At 43.8% G+C, this 15,563-nt stretch overlaps 1 protein-coding gene across 1 annotated transcript in view; it reads left to right on the top strand.

Annotated features, from left to right (window-relative positions):
- The window catches only part of NAALAD2 (N-acetylated alpha-linked acidic dipeptidase 2), a 38,426-nt gene that overhangs the window by 16,818 nt on the left and 6,045 nt on the right, over nt 1–15,563 (top strand). Inside the window, exons 8-15 of the mRNA XM_083736597.1 lie at nt 3,631–3,729; nt 4,846–4,931; nt 6,534–6,653; nt 8,214–8,296; nt 12,087–12,150; nt 12,863–12,930; nt 13,441–13,532; nt 14,873–14,963. Of these exons, the coding sequence (XP_083592723.1) occupies nt 3,631–3,729; nt 4,846–4,931; nt 6,534–6,653; nt 8,214–8,296; nt 12,087–12,150; nt 12,863–12,930; nt 13,441–13,532; nt 14,873–14,963 (703 nt within the window). The remainder of the gene's footprint in view (nt 1–3,630; nt 3,730–4,845; nt 4,932–6,533; nt 6,654–8,213; nt 8,297–12,086; nt 12,151–12,862; nt 12,931–13,440; nt 13,533–14,872; nt 14,964–15,563) is intronic.

The raw sequence follows: 15,563 nt of genomic DNA, 5'->3' as shown, positions 1-15,563 counted from the left end.
ATGAAGGTCACTGGACGGGTCAACCTATTTTATTTTTGTTGTTGTTCTTGTTGTTTAGTTGTTTAGTCGTGTCCAACTCTTTGTGACCCCATGGACCAGAGCACGCCAGGCATTCCTGTCTTCCACTGCCTCCCGCAGTTTGGTCAAACTCATGCTGGTCGCTTCGAGAACACTTTCCAACCATCTCGTCCTCTGTCGTCCCCTTCTTCTTGTGCCCTCAATCTTTCCCAACATCAGGGTCTTTTCCAGGGAGTCTTCTCATGAGGTGGCCAAAGTATTGGAGCCTCAGCTTCAGGATCTGTCCTTCCAGTGAGCACTCGGGGCTGATTTCCTTAAGAATGGATACGTTTGATCTTTTTGCAGTCCATGGGACTCTCAAGAGTCTCCTCCAGCACCATAATTCAAAAGCATCAATTCTTCGGCGATCAGCCTTCTTTATGGTCCAGCTCTCACTTCCATAGTGCACTACTGGGAAAACCATGGCTTTTACTATACGGACCTTTGTTGGCAAGGTGATATCTCTGCTTTTTAAGATGTTGTCTAGGTTTCCATCGCCTTTCTCCCAAGGAGCAGGCGTCTTTTAATTTTGTGACTGCTGTCACCATCTGCAGTGATCATGGAGCCCAAGAAAGTAAAATCTCTCCCTGCCTCCAATTCTTCCCCTTCTATTTGCCAGGAGGTGATGGGCCCAATGGCCATGATCTTCGTATTTTTGATGTTGAGCTTCAGACCATATTTTGCACTCTCCTCTTTCACCCTCATTAAAAGGTTCTTTAATTCCTCCTCACTTTCTGCCATCAAGGTTGTGTCATCTGCATATCTGAGGTTGTTGATATTTCTTCCGGCGATCTTAATTCCGGCTTGGGATTCATCCAGCCCAGCCTTTGGCATGATCAATTCTGCATATAAGTTAAATAAACAATTTTGAACCAATCAGTTGTTCCATATCCAGTTCTAACTGTAGCTTCTTGTCCCACATAGAGATTTCTCAGGAGACAGATGAGGTGATCTGGCACTCCCATTTCTTTAAGAACTTGCCATAGTTTGTTGTGGTCGACACAGTCAAAGGCTTTTGCATTGTCAATGAAACAGAAGTAGATGTCTTTCTGGAACTCTCTAGCTTTCTCCATGATCCAGCGCATGTTTGCAATTTGGTCTCTGGTTCCTCTGCCCCTTCGAAATCCAGCTTGCGCTTCTGGGAGTTCTCGGTCCACATACTGCTTAAGCCTGCCTTGTAGAATTTTAAGCATAACCTTGCTAGCGTGTGAAATGAGTGCAATTGTGCGGTAGTTGGAGCATTCTTTGGCACTGCCCTTCTTTGGGATTGGGGTGTAGACTGATCTTCTCTAATCCTCTGGCCACTGCTGAGTTTTCCAAATTTGCTGGCATATTTGGCCACTGCTGAGTTTTCCAAATTTGCTGGCATATTGAGTGTAGCACCTTAACAGCATCATCTTTTAAAATTGGAATATCATCACTTCCACTGGCCTTGTTATTTGCAGTGCTTTCTAAGGCCCATTTGACTTCACTCTCCAGGATGTCTAGCTCAAGGTCAGCAACCACACTACCTGGGGTATACGAGACATCCATTTCTTTCTGGTATAATTCCCCTGTGTATTCTTGCCACCTCTTCTTGATGTCTTCTGCTTCTGTTAGGTCCTTTCCACTTTTGTCTTTTATTATGGTAATCTTTGTACGAAATGTTCCTTTCATATCTCCAATTTTCTTGAACAGATCTCTGGTTTTTCCCATTCTATTGTTTTCCTCTATTTCTTTGCATTGCTTGTTTAAGAAGGCCTTCTTGTCTCTCCTTGCTATTCTTTGGAAATCCACATTCAATTTCCTGTATCTTTCACTATCTCCCTCGCATTTTGCTTGCCTTCTCTCCCCCGCTATTTGTAAGGCCTCGTTGGACAGCCACTTTGCTTTCTTGCATTTCCTTTTCATTGGGATGGTTTTAGTTGCTACCTCCTGTATAATGTTACGAGCCTCCATCCATAGTTCTTCAGGCACTCTGTCCACCAAATCTAAATCCTTAAACCTGTTCCTCACTTCCACTGTGTATTCATAAGGGATTTGACTTAGATTGTATCTTACCGACCCAGTGGTTTTTCCTACTTTCTTCAATTTAAGCTTGAATTTTGTTATAAGAAGCTGATGATCTGAGCCACAGTCAGCTCCAGGTCTTGTTTTTGCTGACAGTATAGAGCTTCTCCATCTTTGGCTGCAGAGAATATAATCAATCTGATTTCGATGCTGCCCATCTGGTGATGTCCATGTGTAGAGTCGTCTCTTGTGTTGTTGGAAAAGCGTGTTTGTGATGACCAGCTTGTTCTCTTGACAGAACTCTATTAGCCTTTGCCCTGCTTCGTTTTGAACTCCAAGGCCAAACTTGCCAGTTGTTCCTTTTATCTCTTGACTCCCTACTTTAGCATTCTAATCCCGTATAATGAGAAGAACATCCTTCTTTGGTGTCATTTCTATAAGGTGTTATAAGTCTTCATAGAATGGCTCAATTTCAATTTCTTCAGCACCAGTGGTTGGTGCATAAACTTGGAATACTGTGATGTTGAAAGGTCTGCCTTGGATTCGTATCGAGATCATTCTATCATTTTTGAGATTGCATCCCAGTACCGCTTTTGCCACTCTTTTGTTGACTATGAGGGCCACACCATTTCTTTTATGGGATTCTTGTCCACAGTAGTAGATATGATGGTCATCCGAACTGAATTCACCCATTCCCGTCCATTTTAGTTCACTGATGCCCAGGATGTCAATATTTATTCTTGCCATCTCATTTTTGACCACATCCAACTTACCAAGGTTCATGCTTCTTACATTCCAGGTTCCTATGCAATATTTTTCTTTAAAGCATTGGACTTTCCTTTCGCTTCCAGGCATATCCGCAACTAAGCATCCTTTCGGCTTTGGCCCAGCCGCTTCATCAGCTCTGGATCTACTTGTACTTGCCCTCCGCTCTTCCCCATTAGCATGTTGGACGCCTTCCGACCTGAGAGGCTCATCTTCCAGCATCATAACTTTGATATGCCTGTTGTCTTTGTCCATGGAGTTTTCTTGGCAGTTATACTGGAGTGACTTGCCGGTTCCTGCTCCAGGTGGATCATGTTTGGTCAAAACTCTCCACTATGACCTGTCCATCTTGGGTGGCCCTGCACGGCATAGCTCATAGCTTCTCTGAGTTATTCAAGCCCCTTCGCCACGACAAGGCAGTGATCCATGCTTTAGCCTAACTAAATTTCACTGTATCTGTGAGGACAACATTGTGAGGTGGGTATGCTTTATACGCTCTCCTGAGCTCTGTGGAGGAAAGATTGGATTGAAAACTTTATAAGTAAAGAAAATAAGTTAAACTGGATGTTTCCTCTGAAAGGGACAGTGAAACACAATCATTTTGACATAGTAGGACCGCTACCTGCAATACAGCAATTCACAATTCTGCATGCATACCCAGAAGCCCTGACCCTAAAACAGAAAGCATATCACATATTAATTTGATGGCAGCCCTAAAGCCAGTAAATGTTGGGCCCCCTTCATACTTGACATTTGGGAATTAAGGAGATGATGGCTGCTAATTCAATGACCTTTTCTGTCTTGGTTTCGCTGCTGCAGGTCCATGGGAGGTCCTCCACCTCCAGATGAGAGTTGGAAGGGAAATCTCAATGTGTCCTATAACATTGGGCCCGGATTTTCTGGCACCTACTCCAGAAGGTCAGTTCGAACACTTCTACCATCCAGCTGCCATTCCAAACCCTATGAAACAGCCTATGAAATATGAGAGTTGCTGCCATTTCCTGGAAGGTCTTCTGTGTCTTTCATGTAGCATATTGCCTACACAAATGGCATATCCCAGTGGTGGCTGGTGCCCATTGGGACTGGCAAGGCAGAAGGTATGGAGGCCAACAGTAGGTGGCGCCAAAGCCAAGGACGGGCAGAGGCAACACATTCTGTTTTTGTCCTTGTTCTCCCTGCAGAGTTCGACAAGGGGAAAACTTGAGACTAAGGAGAAATAGAAGAACATAGGAAGTGGACTTATACGGAAGCAAACCATTGGGTCCCTCTAGCTCTGCTACAGAGCTATGGCCCTTTCCCCCAATCAGGGCCAGCCCTATCATTAGGCAGAAGGATGTGACTATCTCAGGTAGTGGATGCTAGAGTGCTGGGAGTGGTGGTGAGGTGTAGTGGGACACATGACCTGTTTTGCACCTCCCTCAGCTACCCGGCAGTGGAAGATGCCGTTCTGTCACCAGTGTCAAGGTTTCTACTGCCAGTTGAGTCAACTTTGAGTGGTGGCAGCAGGTTCCATGTTGCCTTTTGCCTCAGTCGGCAAAATCTCTTGCACTGACCCAGTTCATGAATTCACCCTTTGCTCCCAGAAAGAGGTTGCATGAGCCAGAGCAGGAGTACCTGAAGGCTTGATCCAAGGAACAGCTTAGGGCAGCTTCTCGCAGTACCAAAGCCTTGTTTTCTTGTACCTTGGAAGCTGAACGCCTTGGCTCCCGAACAAATCAGCTCCCGAACGATCAAAACCCAGAAGTGATTGTTCTGGTTTCTGGTTTCCACAGCTTCCGATTGGTTGCAGGACGTTCCTGCAGCCAATCAGAATCCAAGCTTTGGTTTTTGAATGGTTCTGGGAGTCGAACAGACTCCCGGAATGCATCCTGTTCGAGAACCAAGGTATGACTGTACAATCAAGAGATTAGCTTTGCTCTTTGGCACCAGGAGCAGACCCCCAATGCTAATTCATCCCCTCACTGTTGATCTGGCAAGTCCTAGTTTGGTTGACACTACTATGCTCTCACAGAATACTGTGCTTTTATTCTACAGGAAAGTCAGAATGCACGTTCACACAATCAATAAAATCACGCGAATATACAATGTCATCGGGACCATCAAAGGAGCAGTGGAACCTGGTGAGCTTTTTCTGGCCTAACAGCTGTTGGTTTTAGAGTGTTCCTAGAGTGAAAGGAAATAAAAAGATGCCTGCTCCTTGGGAGAAAGGCGAGGGCAAACCTAGACAGCATCTTAAAAAGTAGAGACATCATCTTGCCAACAAAGGTCCGTATAGTTAAAGCCATGGTTTTCCCAGTAGTGATGTATGGAAGTGAGAGCTGGACCATAAAGAAGGCTGATCGCAAAAGAATGGATGCTTTTGTATTATGGTGCTGGAGGAGACTCTTGAGAGTTCCATGGACTGCAAGAAGATCAAACCTATCCATTCTGAAGGAAATCAGCCCTGAGTGCTCACTGGAAGGACAGATCCTGAAGCTGAGGATCCAATACTTTGGCTACCTCATGAGAAGAGAAGACTCCTTGGAAAAGACCCTGATGTTGGGCAAGATGGAGGGCACAAGGAGAAGGGGACGATAGAGGACGAGATGGTTGGACAGTGTTCTCGAAAAAACCAGCATGAGTTTGACCAAACTGCGGGAGGCAGTGGAAGACAGGAGTGCCTGGTGTGCTCTGGTCCATGGGGTCACGAAGAGTCGGACATGACTAAACAACAACAATAGAGTGAAAGGTCCACCCAGAGGCCCATTTTGCCATCTTGTCCCTCCTTGAGATGGAGTTGTTGTTGTTTTTTACATGGTAGAGCAAGCTCAGGCCCCATAAAGCTATTTGCAGATATTGGGGTTCCTTCTGTCCTGCTGATTTATACAGCCCCTTGGTAACCCTGCTTGGAAGAGTTTGTAGGGACCCTGCAGAGCAGCAGAAGAGATGGTAGAAGGGGCTGCTGTTAGAATGGGGGAGATGAGTAAATAAATATCGCTCCTTCCTGGACTGCAGCAGGAGCTTCTGCCAGATCCCAGATCCTTCTGCTTTTTGGAAGTTCATTCTGCTGAGTGGGGCTCCAGGATTCTGCCCCCTGAGCCTTACCCCTGCCACCGCCACTGTGGGGAGCTGCAAACACAGCTAGCAAAGCCAATCCTTCGTAGATCACTTTGGCTCAACCCTGGTTTTGAGCCTGTTAGTGCTTTGCCGTCATTTCTTTTGCAGAAGCTTCAGAGGTAACCGGAATTTGAGACTCTGAAAAAGCACTTTTTGCAGCATCGCTGAATGGAATTAATTGGGTTTGCTCTTATTCTTCCTCTAAAAAATTCTATTTTTCTCCCACCCCACTAGCCCCTTTGGGGGGGGGGGAGTCTAATCTGAATAAGGAAAGAAACATCTGCCAAGTACCATATTTTTAGCTCTATAAGACGCACCAGACCACAAGACGCACCTAGTTTTTGGAGGAGTAAAACAAGAAAAAAAATATTTTGAATCTCAGAAGCCAGAAGAGCAAGAGGGATCGCTGCACAGTGAAAGCAGCAATCCCTCTTGCTGTTCTGGCTTCTGTGATAGCTGCGCAGCCTGCATTTGCTCCATAAGACGCACACACATCTCCCCTTACTTTTTAGGAGGGAAAAAGTGAGTCTTATAGAGCAAAAAATACAGTATATTTTGAGTTAGATCCAGTTCTTTGTAATGTTTCTCTCTTATATTTTTGTTTTGTTTTTGTTCCCCCTCCCTAGATAGATATATAATTTTGGGAGGCCACAGAGATTCTTGGGTCTTTGGCGGCATCGACCCAACCACTGGGGCAGCCGTCCTTCAAGAAGTGGCTCGGAGTTTTGGCAAGTTGGTGAAGAAAGGTAATGAACTGCACAATTAGAAAATAAAACATGAAGCATGCTGACCAGGCTATCTGTTTCTAGACCCAATTCATCGTAATAGTGATTCACTTTACAGCAATATCCTGTTCCTAGAAATAAGTCTTGGCAAGTCTAGCACAACTTTCATAAAGTTTAATGGGTACAGGATTGCCTAAGGCAGCTTTCCCCTCTAGAAGTTGTTGGACTTCAGCTACCATCAGTCCCTTCCAGAATGGCCAGGGGGACATGAATTATGGGAGTTGTAGTCCAACAATATACACTAGTAGCCAAAATTGTGGAAACCTTTTGGAAAAAGTGCATTTCTGAGGTTTGATGGCTCATAACACCATTTTATTTTGGGAGTAATACCATAAAATTCTTTATCAATGGAAAGATAATTTAATGAGGAATGTAATGCAATGAAGTTTGTTCAGTTATCTGTATTCTATTAAAAGTTATAGCCAAATAACCAGAAAAAGGAAGCACAGCTTGCTTAGGTTGATATGCAGTAACTTTTCTTCATTTGAATGTAGCCAATGAGCACGAGTGTTTAGAAAGCCAATTAGGTGTTATGAGCCATCAAACCTCAGAAATACACTTTCCCCGAAACGTTTTCACAATATTGGCCACTAGTGTATGTCACCAGGTTGGGGAAGCTGGTTTAGACCCTAAAGTCCATTCTGAGCTCACAAAGTATTTCTTCCTAAGTCCTAAGATCTGGAGATGATTTGGGTCCCAACACTTAAGTTTCATGTGCACTTCCATGGGGTGTGAGAATTTCTTTAGTGGAACAGTTTCCTGAAAGATGCTTACAGTGGTACCTTGGGTTACATACGCTTCAGGTTAAATACGCTTCAGGTTACAGATTCTGCTAACCCAGAAATAGTACCTCGGGTTAAGAACTTTGCTTCAGGCAGGATGAGAACAAAAATCGTGCTCCGGCTGTGCAGCAGCAGCAGGAGGCCCCATTAGCTAAAGTGGTGCTTCAGATTAAGAACAGTTTCAGGTTAAGAACGGACCTCCAGAATGAATTAAGTACTTAACCCGAGGTACCACTGTATTAGTCTTATCATCATCATCATGTTTCAAAAGCATTTCTAAAACCTGATTCAATTTTTTTAATGGCATTGCCTTTTCAATTTTGATTGCTCTTGTTGATCAGAGTGCGAGTTGAAAATTTTGCTTTTTTTATATAAAGAGGTTGTAAGGCTGCTTGGTCCTTTACTTAAGGAATATAATTGCCGGCAGATGGAATGAAAAGCAACAAATAAAACAAAATCCTGATCCCAAACTAAGGCAATCAGAAACACATCCTTATTTTATAGAGGTTACTGGAGCATGGTTTTTAACTGCCCTGGGGCTGTGTTTAAAAAGCAGGCATGGGAAATCTTTGGTCCTCCAGCTGTTGCTAGACTACAACTCCTATCCTCCCTGGCCATTGGCCATGCTAGCTGAGGCTGATGGGAGTTGTAGTCCAATCCAGCTGGAAACCCACAAATTCCTCAGCCTTGTTATAAGTTGAATCATCCAGAGAGATGATGACCTTTTCAATGCCAACAGGTTGGAAGCCTAGGAGAACAATAATTTTTGCCAGCTGGGATGCAGAAGAATTCGGGCTGTTGGGTTCCACCGAATGGGCAGAGGTAAGTGGTTAACCGGTTCCAGAATATTTTGCTGAGACTTGCAGGAACTCTCTATTTTTTCCCTCAGAACAGACCCATGGAAGTTAAGGATCTAACCTAGTCATTGATTGCAATGTGCCTCTCCAGACAGCAAAAATACACTGGTCTGGAGGGGCCCTGAGTTTTCCCACAAACAGCACAAACATCTTTTACAACATGGATTATTAGCAGATTTGGGGGTCTGCATTAGCAGTGATGGGATGACCCCATGGGGGAGCCCCCCTTCTATTGACTTCATTTCACTCTGCCCCCAATCCTGCTCTATGTGGTGATTATTATTATCATTAATTAAAGGAGCATCTCCTCCCCAATCGTTCAGCCCGGAAACTGAGATCCAGCCCTGAGGGCATTCTGGCTGTTCCCTCATTGAGAGAAGTGAGGTTACAGGGAACCACGCAGAGGGCCTTCTCAGTAGTGGCACCCGCCCTGTGGAACGCCCTCCCTTCAGATGTCAAGGAAATAAGCAGCTATCTTATCTTTAAAAGACATCTGGAGGCAGCCCTGTTTAGGGAAGTTTTTAATATTTAATGCTGTATTGTTTTTAACACTTGATTTGGAGCAGCCCAGAGTGGCTGGGGAAGCTCAGCCAGATGGACGGGGTATGTATGTATGTATGTATGTATGTATGTATGTATGTATAAATAAATAAATAAAAATAAAATAAAATAAAATAAAATAAAATAAAATAAAATAAAATAAAATAAAATAAAATAAAATAAAATAAAATAACTAAATAATTATTTCTATATCTCCTTCCTTGGAGGTTTTTAAACAGAGGTTGGGTGGCCATCTGTCCGGGATGCTTTAGCTGTGATTCCTGCATTGCAAGGGGGTTGGACTAGATGACCCTTGGGGTCCCTTCGAACTCTAAAGTGTGTGTGTGTGTGTGTGTGTGTGTGTGTATGACATATCATTTTCATCAATCATTTAACATAATTTCATAGCTTATACCATTTTTTTTACTTCTATCAATCACATCTGAGAATTTTCCAATCTTTTTCACTTAATTTACATTTCTTAATTTCACTATTACTTTTAATTATCTTAACTAATAACTCTCTTCATAATCTTCTCTGCAATATTTCACAAAATCCTCCTTACAAAACGTCTTGTAGTCCTACTAGCATAATCTGTTTATTACAGTTACAGATAGGTAGCCGTGTTGGTCTGCCATAGTCAAAACAAAAAAAATTCCTTCTCAGAAACAACCCAGACATTATAATTAAAGAAGCGGACAAAGGTGGAGCTGTCGTCATCATGAACAAAACTGACTACATTCAGGAGGCTCACAGACAACTTTCCAATACCGCCTTTTACATAAAATTGGACTCAGACCCCACACAAGAATACAAAAAAGAGCTGAACAAGATTGTTAAGGAGCTACCCCCACACATCCAAGAACAGATCCTCACTAACACACCAACAGAATCTCGACCAGGAACTTTCTATCTTCTGCCTAAAATACACAAACCAGGAAATCCAGGACGCCCCATCATTTCAGGTATTGGCACTATTACAGTGGGTGTCTCCGCTTATATGGACTCTGTTCTGAAACCATATGCCATCAGTGCTCCCAGCTATGTACGTGACACCACAGATTTTCTGAGGAAAATACAATCTCTAAATAATCTTCCCAACAATACTATACTAGCTACTATGGATGTGGAATCTCTGTATACCAACATCCCACACAACGATGGTTTACAAGCTATAAGGAACACCATTTCAGATAAAACCACAGCGGACTTTGCCACCAAACTCTGCCAATTTGTCCTTACCCACAACAACTTCAAATTCGGTGATGACCTGTTCCTTCAGATCAGCGGCACAGCAATGGGCACCCGCATGGTCCCACAGTATGCCAACATCTTCATGGCAGATTTAGAACAACGTTTCCTAAACTCCTACCCACTCAAACCTCTCTTGTACCTGCGATACATTGACGATATTTTTATCATCTGGACACATGGTCAACAGACCCTGGACACCTTCCACCAGAAATTCAATGATTTTCACCCCACAATCAACCTAACAATGAATCAATCTATGCAAGAAATACATTTTTTGGACACTACTATAAAAATACAGGATGGGCGCATAGACACCACCTTATACCGTAAACCAACTCACCGACAAACATATCTACATGCCTCTAGCTACCATCCCAAACATACCAAACAGTCCATTGTATATAGCCAGGCACTACGTTACAGCCGCATCTGTTCCAATTCTACAGACAGAGACTCTCACCTAAGAGATCTACAGCAAACCTTTTTAGAACTAAAATACCCAGCAGATGAAGTTAGACAACAGATCAACAGAGCCAGACTGATACCCAGAGAGAACTTGCTGCAAGACAGACCCAAAAAAGAAAATAACAGAACACCTCTAGTCATCACATACAGCTCCCAAGTTAAAACAGTACAACGCATCATCAGAGATCTATAACCTCTCCTGGACAATGACAGTTCTCTTTCTCAAGCTCTGGGAGGAAGACCTTTCATTGCCTACAGACAGCCACCCAATCTTAAACAACTCCTAACCCACAATAATACTACAACCAGACCTAACACGGACACTGGCACCAGAGCCTGCAATAAACCCAGATGCCAACTTTGCTGCCACATACACCCGGACAACACCATTACTGGCCCCAACAACATCACACATACCATCTCAGGACTATTTAATTGCTCATCGTCTAACATTGTGTATGCCATCAAATGCCAACAGTGTCCTTCAGCTCTCTATATTGGACAAACAGGCCAGACCTTACGCCAAAGAATAAATGGACATAAATCGGACATCAGGAATCACAAGACAGAGAAACAGAGTAGGAGAACACTTCAATCTCCCAGGACATTCTATACAAGATCTCAAAGTAGCTGTTTTACTACAAAGGAATTTCAGAAATAGACTGGAAAGAGAAGCTGCTGAATTGCAGCTTATCACCAAACTTAAAACCATGGAGAGACCTGGTCTGAACAAAGACCTTGGATTCTTATCTCATTATACATGACAAAGCCATTTTTCACCTTTTCACCCCTTGCTTTTTCCTGTAAGACCTATTGCAGTCGTTAAGAGTCGTCAACAGGCTCATCTCAGCTATCTGCCAATCACCCATTCCCACCACCCTTCTGAGTAATACCCCTCCCCACCTTCTCACTATATAGAAGGGTCTGGAAACTTCTGTTTCAGTGTATCTGAAGAAGTGTGCATGCACACGAAAGCTCATACCAAGAACTAACTTAGTTGGTCTTTAAGGTGCTACTGGAAGGAATTTTTTTTGTTCTGTTTATTACAGTCACTTTTCAAATAGTTCGAATATTTGCTTCAGTCCTCTAAGAATCTCTGGTCCCGCAGGTTTCGAATCCTTCCTGTCATCTTATCTAATTCTGCATAGTCCATTAATTTCATCTGCCATTCTTCTTTCGTCGGTAGTTCTTCTTGTTTCCATTTCTGGGCCAACAATACTCTTGCCGCTGTTATTGCATATAAAAACAGTTTGTTGTCCTGTCTGTTAATATCCTTACTTACCAATACCAAGTAAAAATGCGTCTGGTTTTTTTACTCTAAAGTTCTATTGTTCTATCCCTGTGGCAACTGGATAAATGCACATAGCTATCACAGTTCATACATGTGATTGCACTTGGATGTCCGTTTTATATGCAGCTGCTGTTGCTGTTGTGAAAAACAACCCAGTTAACTTAGTCATCAGCCTGGCGGTGCTTGTATCTTTTTGTAACTGCAGGAGAATACCAAAATTCTTCAAGCACGGGCTGTGGCTTACATCAACTCGGACTCTTCTATAGAAGGTGAGTATCATTTGACCATCTTCAGTTCTGTGCCACTTTTACATTCAGAGAGATAAAGGTAAAGGTAAAGGGACCCCTGACTGTTAGGTCCAGTTGTGACCGACTCTGGGGTTGCGGCGCTCATCTCGCTTTATTGGCCCAGGGAGCCGGCGTACAGCTTCCGGGTCATGTGGCCAGCATGACTAAGCCACTTCTGGCGAACCAGAGCAGCGCATGGAAACGCCGTTCACCTTCCCGCTGGAGCGGTACCTATTTATCTACTTGCACTTTGATGTGCTTTCGAACTGCTAGATTGGCAGGAGCAGGGACCGAGCAATGGGAGCTCACCCTGTCGCAGGGATTCAAACAGCAGACCTTCTGATTGGCAAGTCCTAGGCTCTGTAGTTTAACCCACAGCGCCACCTGTGTCCCCATTCAGAGAGATACCGGTGCTTAAATAGCCAGTACTGAGAGACGGCACTCGAATAGCCAATGTCGAGAGAGGTAGATTTAGGTCTGATGAGGCCCTAAGCTACTGAAGGTAATGGGGCCCTTTATATGTCCAGCTGTCCTTTGTCAACAACAAATTGTCGCTGTTTTTCGTGTTCAATTAATGCTATATGGCACTGTCTGGTGTGATGTAGCCTATTATAATTTTTTTAGTCAAATTTTATTTTTTGAAGAGTGTCCCATTAGTATTAATACAAATGTCTATATATACTTTGGTTTCCAGGCAACTACACATTAAGAGTAGACTGCACTCCTCTTCTCAATCGATTGGTGTATAATCTGACAAAAGAGGTACAAATCATCTCATTTTTCTGGCTCTGCCCCCACCCACACCTTTTCCTTCTCCTAGTCTTCATCTATCTTTGTGTGGCTCGGAGAAGCACTTGAGGTGAACAATGGCATGGATCCTCAGTGCAAGGAATGCTTCTTAAGGAATCACAGGGGGTTTTTTTAATAAAAAAATTAAGTTTCTAGACCTCATGGTTCTGAGGACAGGTGCAAACGCAGGTCTTGCCTTTGTGACCGTTTCATGCTGAATCAACCTTCCAAAGGAGGCAGCGTTCCCACAGTTCCCTGGGAAGTGGAATTGACTGTTAAACCACTCAGAATTTCGGCTTTCCGGGGAGAGTAGGGGTTTTCTAAGAACTCTTGGCACCCTCAACAAAACTACATTTCCCAGGGTTCTTTGGGGGAACTGGCTGTTTAAAGTGAAAGGATACTGCTTTAAACGTATAGGACAGGTGGCACCTCTCTTATAATGCTGAAATCGTCATATTCAGACCCATTGTTTTCCTTCCCTAGATAGTGAGCCCTGATGATGGATATGAAAGCAAAACCCTCTATGAAAGCTGGCTTGAGAAAGACCCATCCCCAGAAAGTAAGACTCTGCCCAGGTAAGAGAATCCCTTGCTTAATCCACACATGCAAGCCCATTACTTTTTATTTTTAATTAAAAGTTTATTGGCATAAACTAGGATTGCCAATTTTTTTTTGGGGGGGGGGGTGTTGTTGAACTTTTTTTTACAAAGGCTCACACACAAAAAAAGTTCTGAGCTATTTTTAAGGGAATTCATCAAAATCTACACTTCCAACATGAACTTGGGTTGCCATGTGTCCAGATTTTCCTGGACGATTGCTGCCCTGATGCTGTTGTGAGGGCCGAATCCAGGTTAAGTCTGGGAAATTCTGGATGTATGGCAGCCCTAGCAGGAACATCCATTGCTTAAATAATTGCACGTATGAGTGTGCCATCAAAATTCCCCCACAAAGGGCAGGTAGAGCTTTCATATCCCCGCTTTCATTCATTTAGTGTAGGCATAGGCAACCTCAGCTCTCCAGATGTTTTGGGACTACAACTCCCATGATCCCTAGCTAACAGGACCAGTGGTCAGGGATGATGGGAATTGTAGTCCCAAAACATCTAGAGGGCCAAGGTTGCCTATGCCTGATTTAGTGTCACCAGCCCTGAGCTGCTGAACACTCTTCCAACAGGGATTTGTCAGGCACCCTCGCTTTTTATTTTCAGAAGTTCCTTGAACAACCATTTATGCCAGCAGACGTTTCTGCATTTTAATTTTCATCTTAATTAGCCAGTCACCTTAATGATTATTTGTGGAATGCCCTCCCCAGGGAGGTTTGCCTGGTGCCTTCATTACACCAGGCAAAAAAAATGTTTCTCTTCAACCAGGAGTTCGTCTATGGCTTTTAAAATGTGTCTGTGGGACGTGGGTCATTGGTTTGCTTTGGTTTTATTATGTATCTTATTTTTGTATCTTATGTATCTTATGTTTCACTTGTCAGCTGCCCTGAGATCTTTGGATGAAGGGTGGTATACAAATTTTAATAAATAATAATAATAAATTATGGTTGGACAGTGTTCTCGAAGCTACCAGCATGAGTTTGACCAAACTGGGGGAGGCAGTGGAAGACAGGAGTGCCTGGCGTTCTCTGGTCCAGGGGGTCACGAAGAGTCGGACACAACTAAACAAGTTGTAGTCCAAAAACAGCTGGAGGGCCGAGTTTGCCTATGCCTGATCTAACTAGTACTTTTTTTCTTAATAAAAAAAAAGGTTTAGGGGTACTCTCATTTTCCTTCTCATATTGAAATACTGCCCCTCAAGGCCAAACATAGATTCACAAAATGTTTAGGGGTATACGAATCCCTGCGTCCCCCTAGGGAAAAAAAAGCACTGGATCTAACTATAGCAACATCTTCCCCTCTCTCTTTGGGCAGGATCAGCAAGCTCGGATCAGGCAGTGATTTTGAAGCTTTCTTCCAGAGATTGGGGATCGTGTCCGGCAGAGCCCGGTACACTAAGAATAGGGTAAGCCGGACAGCCTGTCCGAAAGATGACACCCCTCTGTTTATTTCTGGACAGCTGTGAACACACCACAGCAAGTGGGTTTCCTTTTTTATTTTTGGGAAAGCTCCCAATGGGGGGGGGGGGGAATGGACAGGGAAGCACCAATCCAGTCTTCTGCAAAGAAAGGTAAAAGAATAAAGCAGCAGTCCATTGCACACTTACCTGGGATAAATCATAAGCCCCGCTGAGTGGCAGAGCTTTTGAAAAAGGTCTCAGGTTCCATCTCCCTGCCTGAAATACTGGAGTGCTGCTGACAGTCAGTGTAGACATTATGAAGGCAGATGGGCCAATGGTTTAACTCTGTATAAGACAGCTCTCTATATCCCTGTGCCCAGTTTGCCCCTGAGTGCTTGATCTTGCATTCACCAAACTGACAGTGAGCCGAGTTGGACTGGGCCTGTGATGTGGGGGAACTTTAATACAGTGGTACCTTGGTGGTTCTCAACCTTAATGCGTTCTGGGTGTCCGTTCCAAACCCGAAACTGTTCAAAAACCAAGGCGCAGCTTCCGATTGGCTGTGGGAGCTCCCTTGCACTCAGGAAGAAGCTGCGTCGGACGTTC

This window comes from Podarcis gaigeae, assembly GCF_964106915.1.
Source record: "Podarcis gaigeae genome assembly, chromosome: 4".
Lineage (NCBI taxonomy): Eukaryota > Metazoa > Chordata > Lepidosauria > Squamata > Lacertidae > Podarcis > Podarcis gaigeae.
The sequence above is the reverse complement of the archived record's forward strand: the minus strand, read 5'-3'. Positions and strand labels throughout refer to the sequence as shown.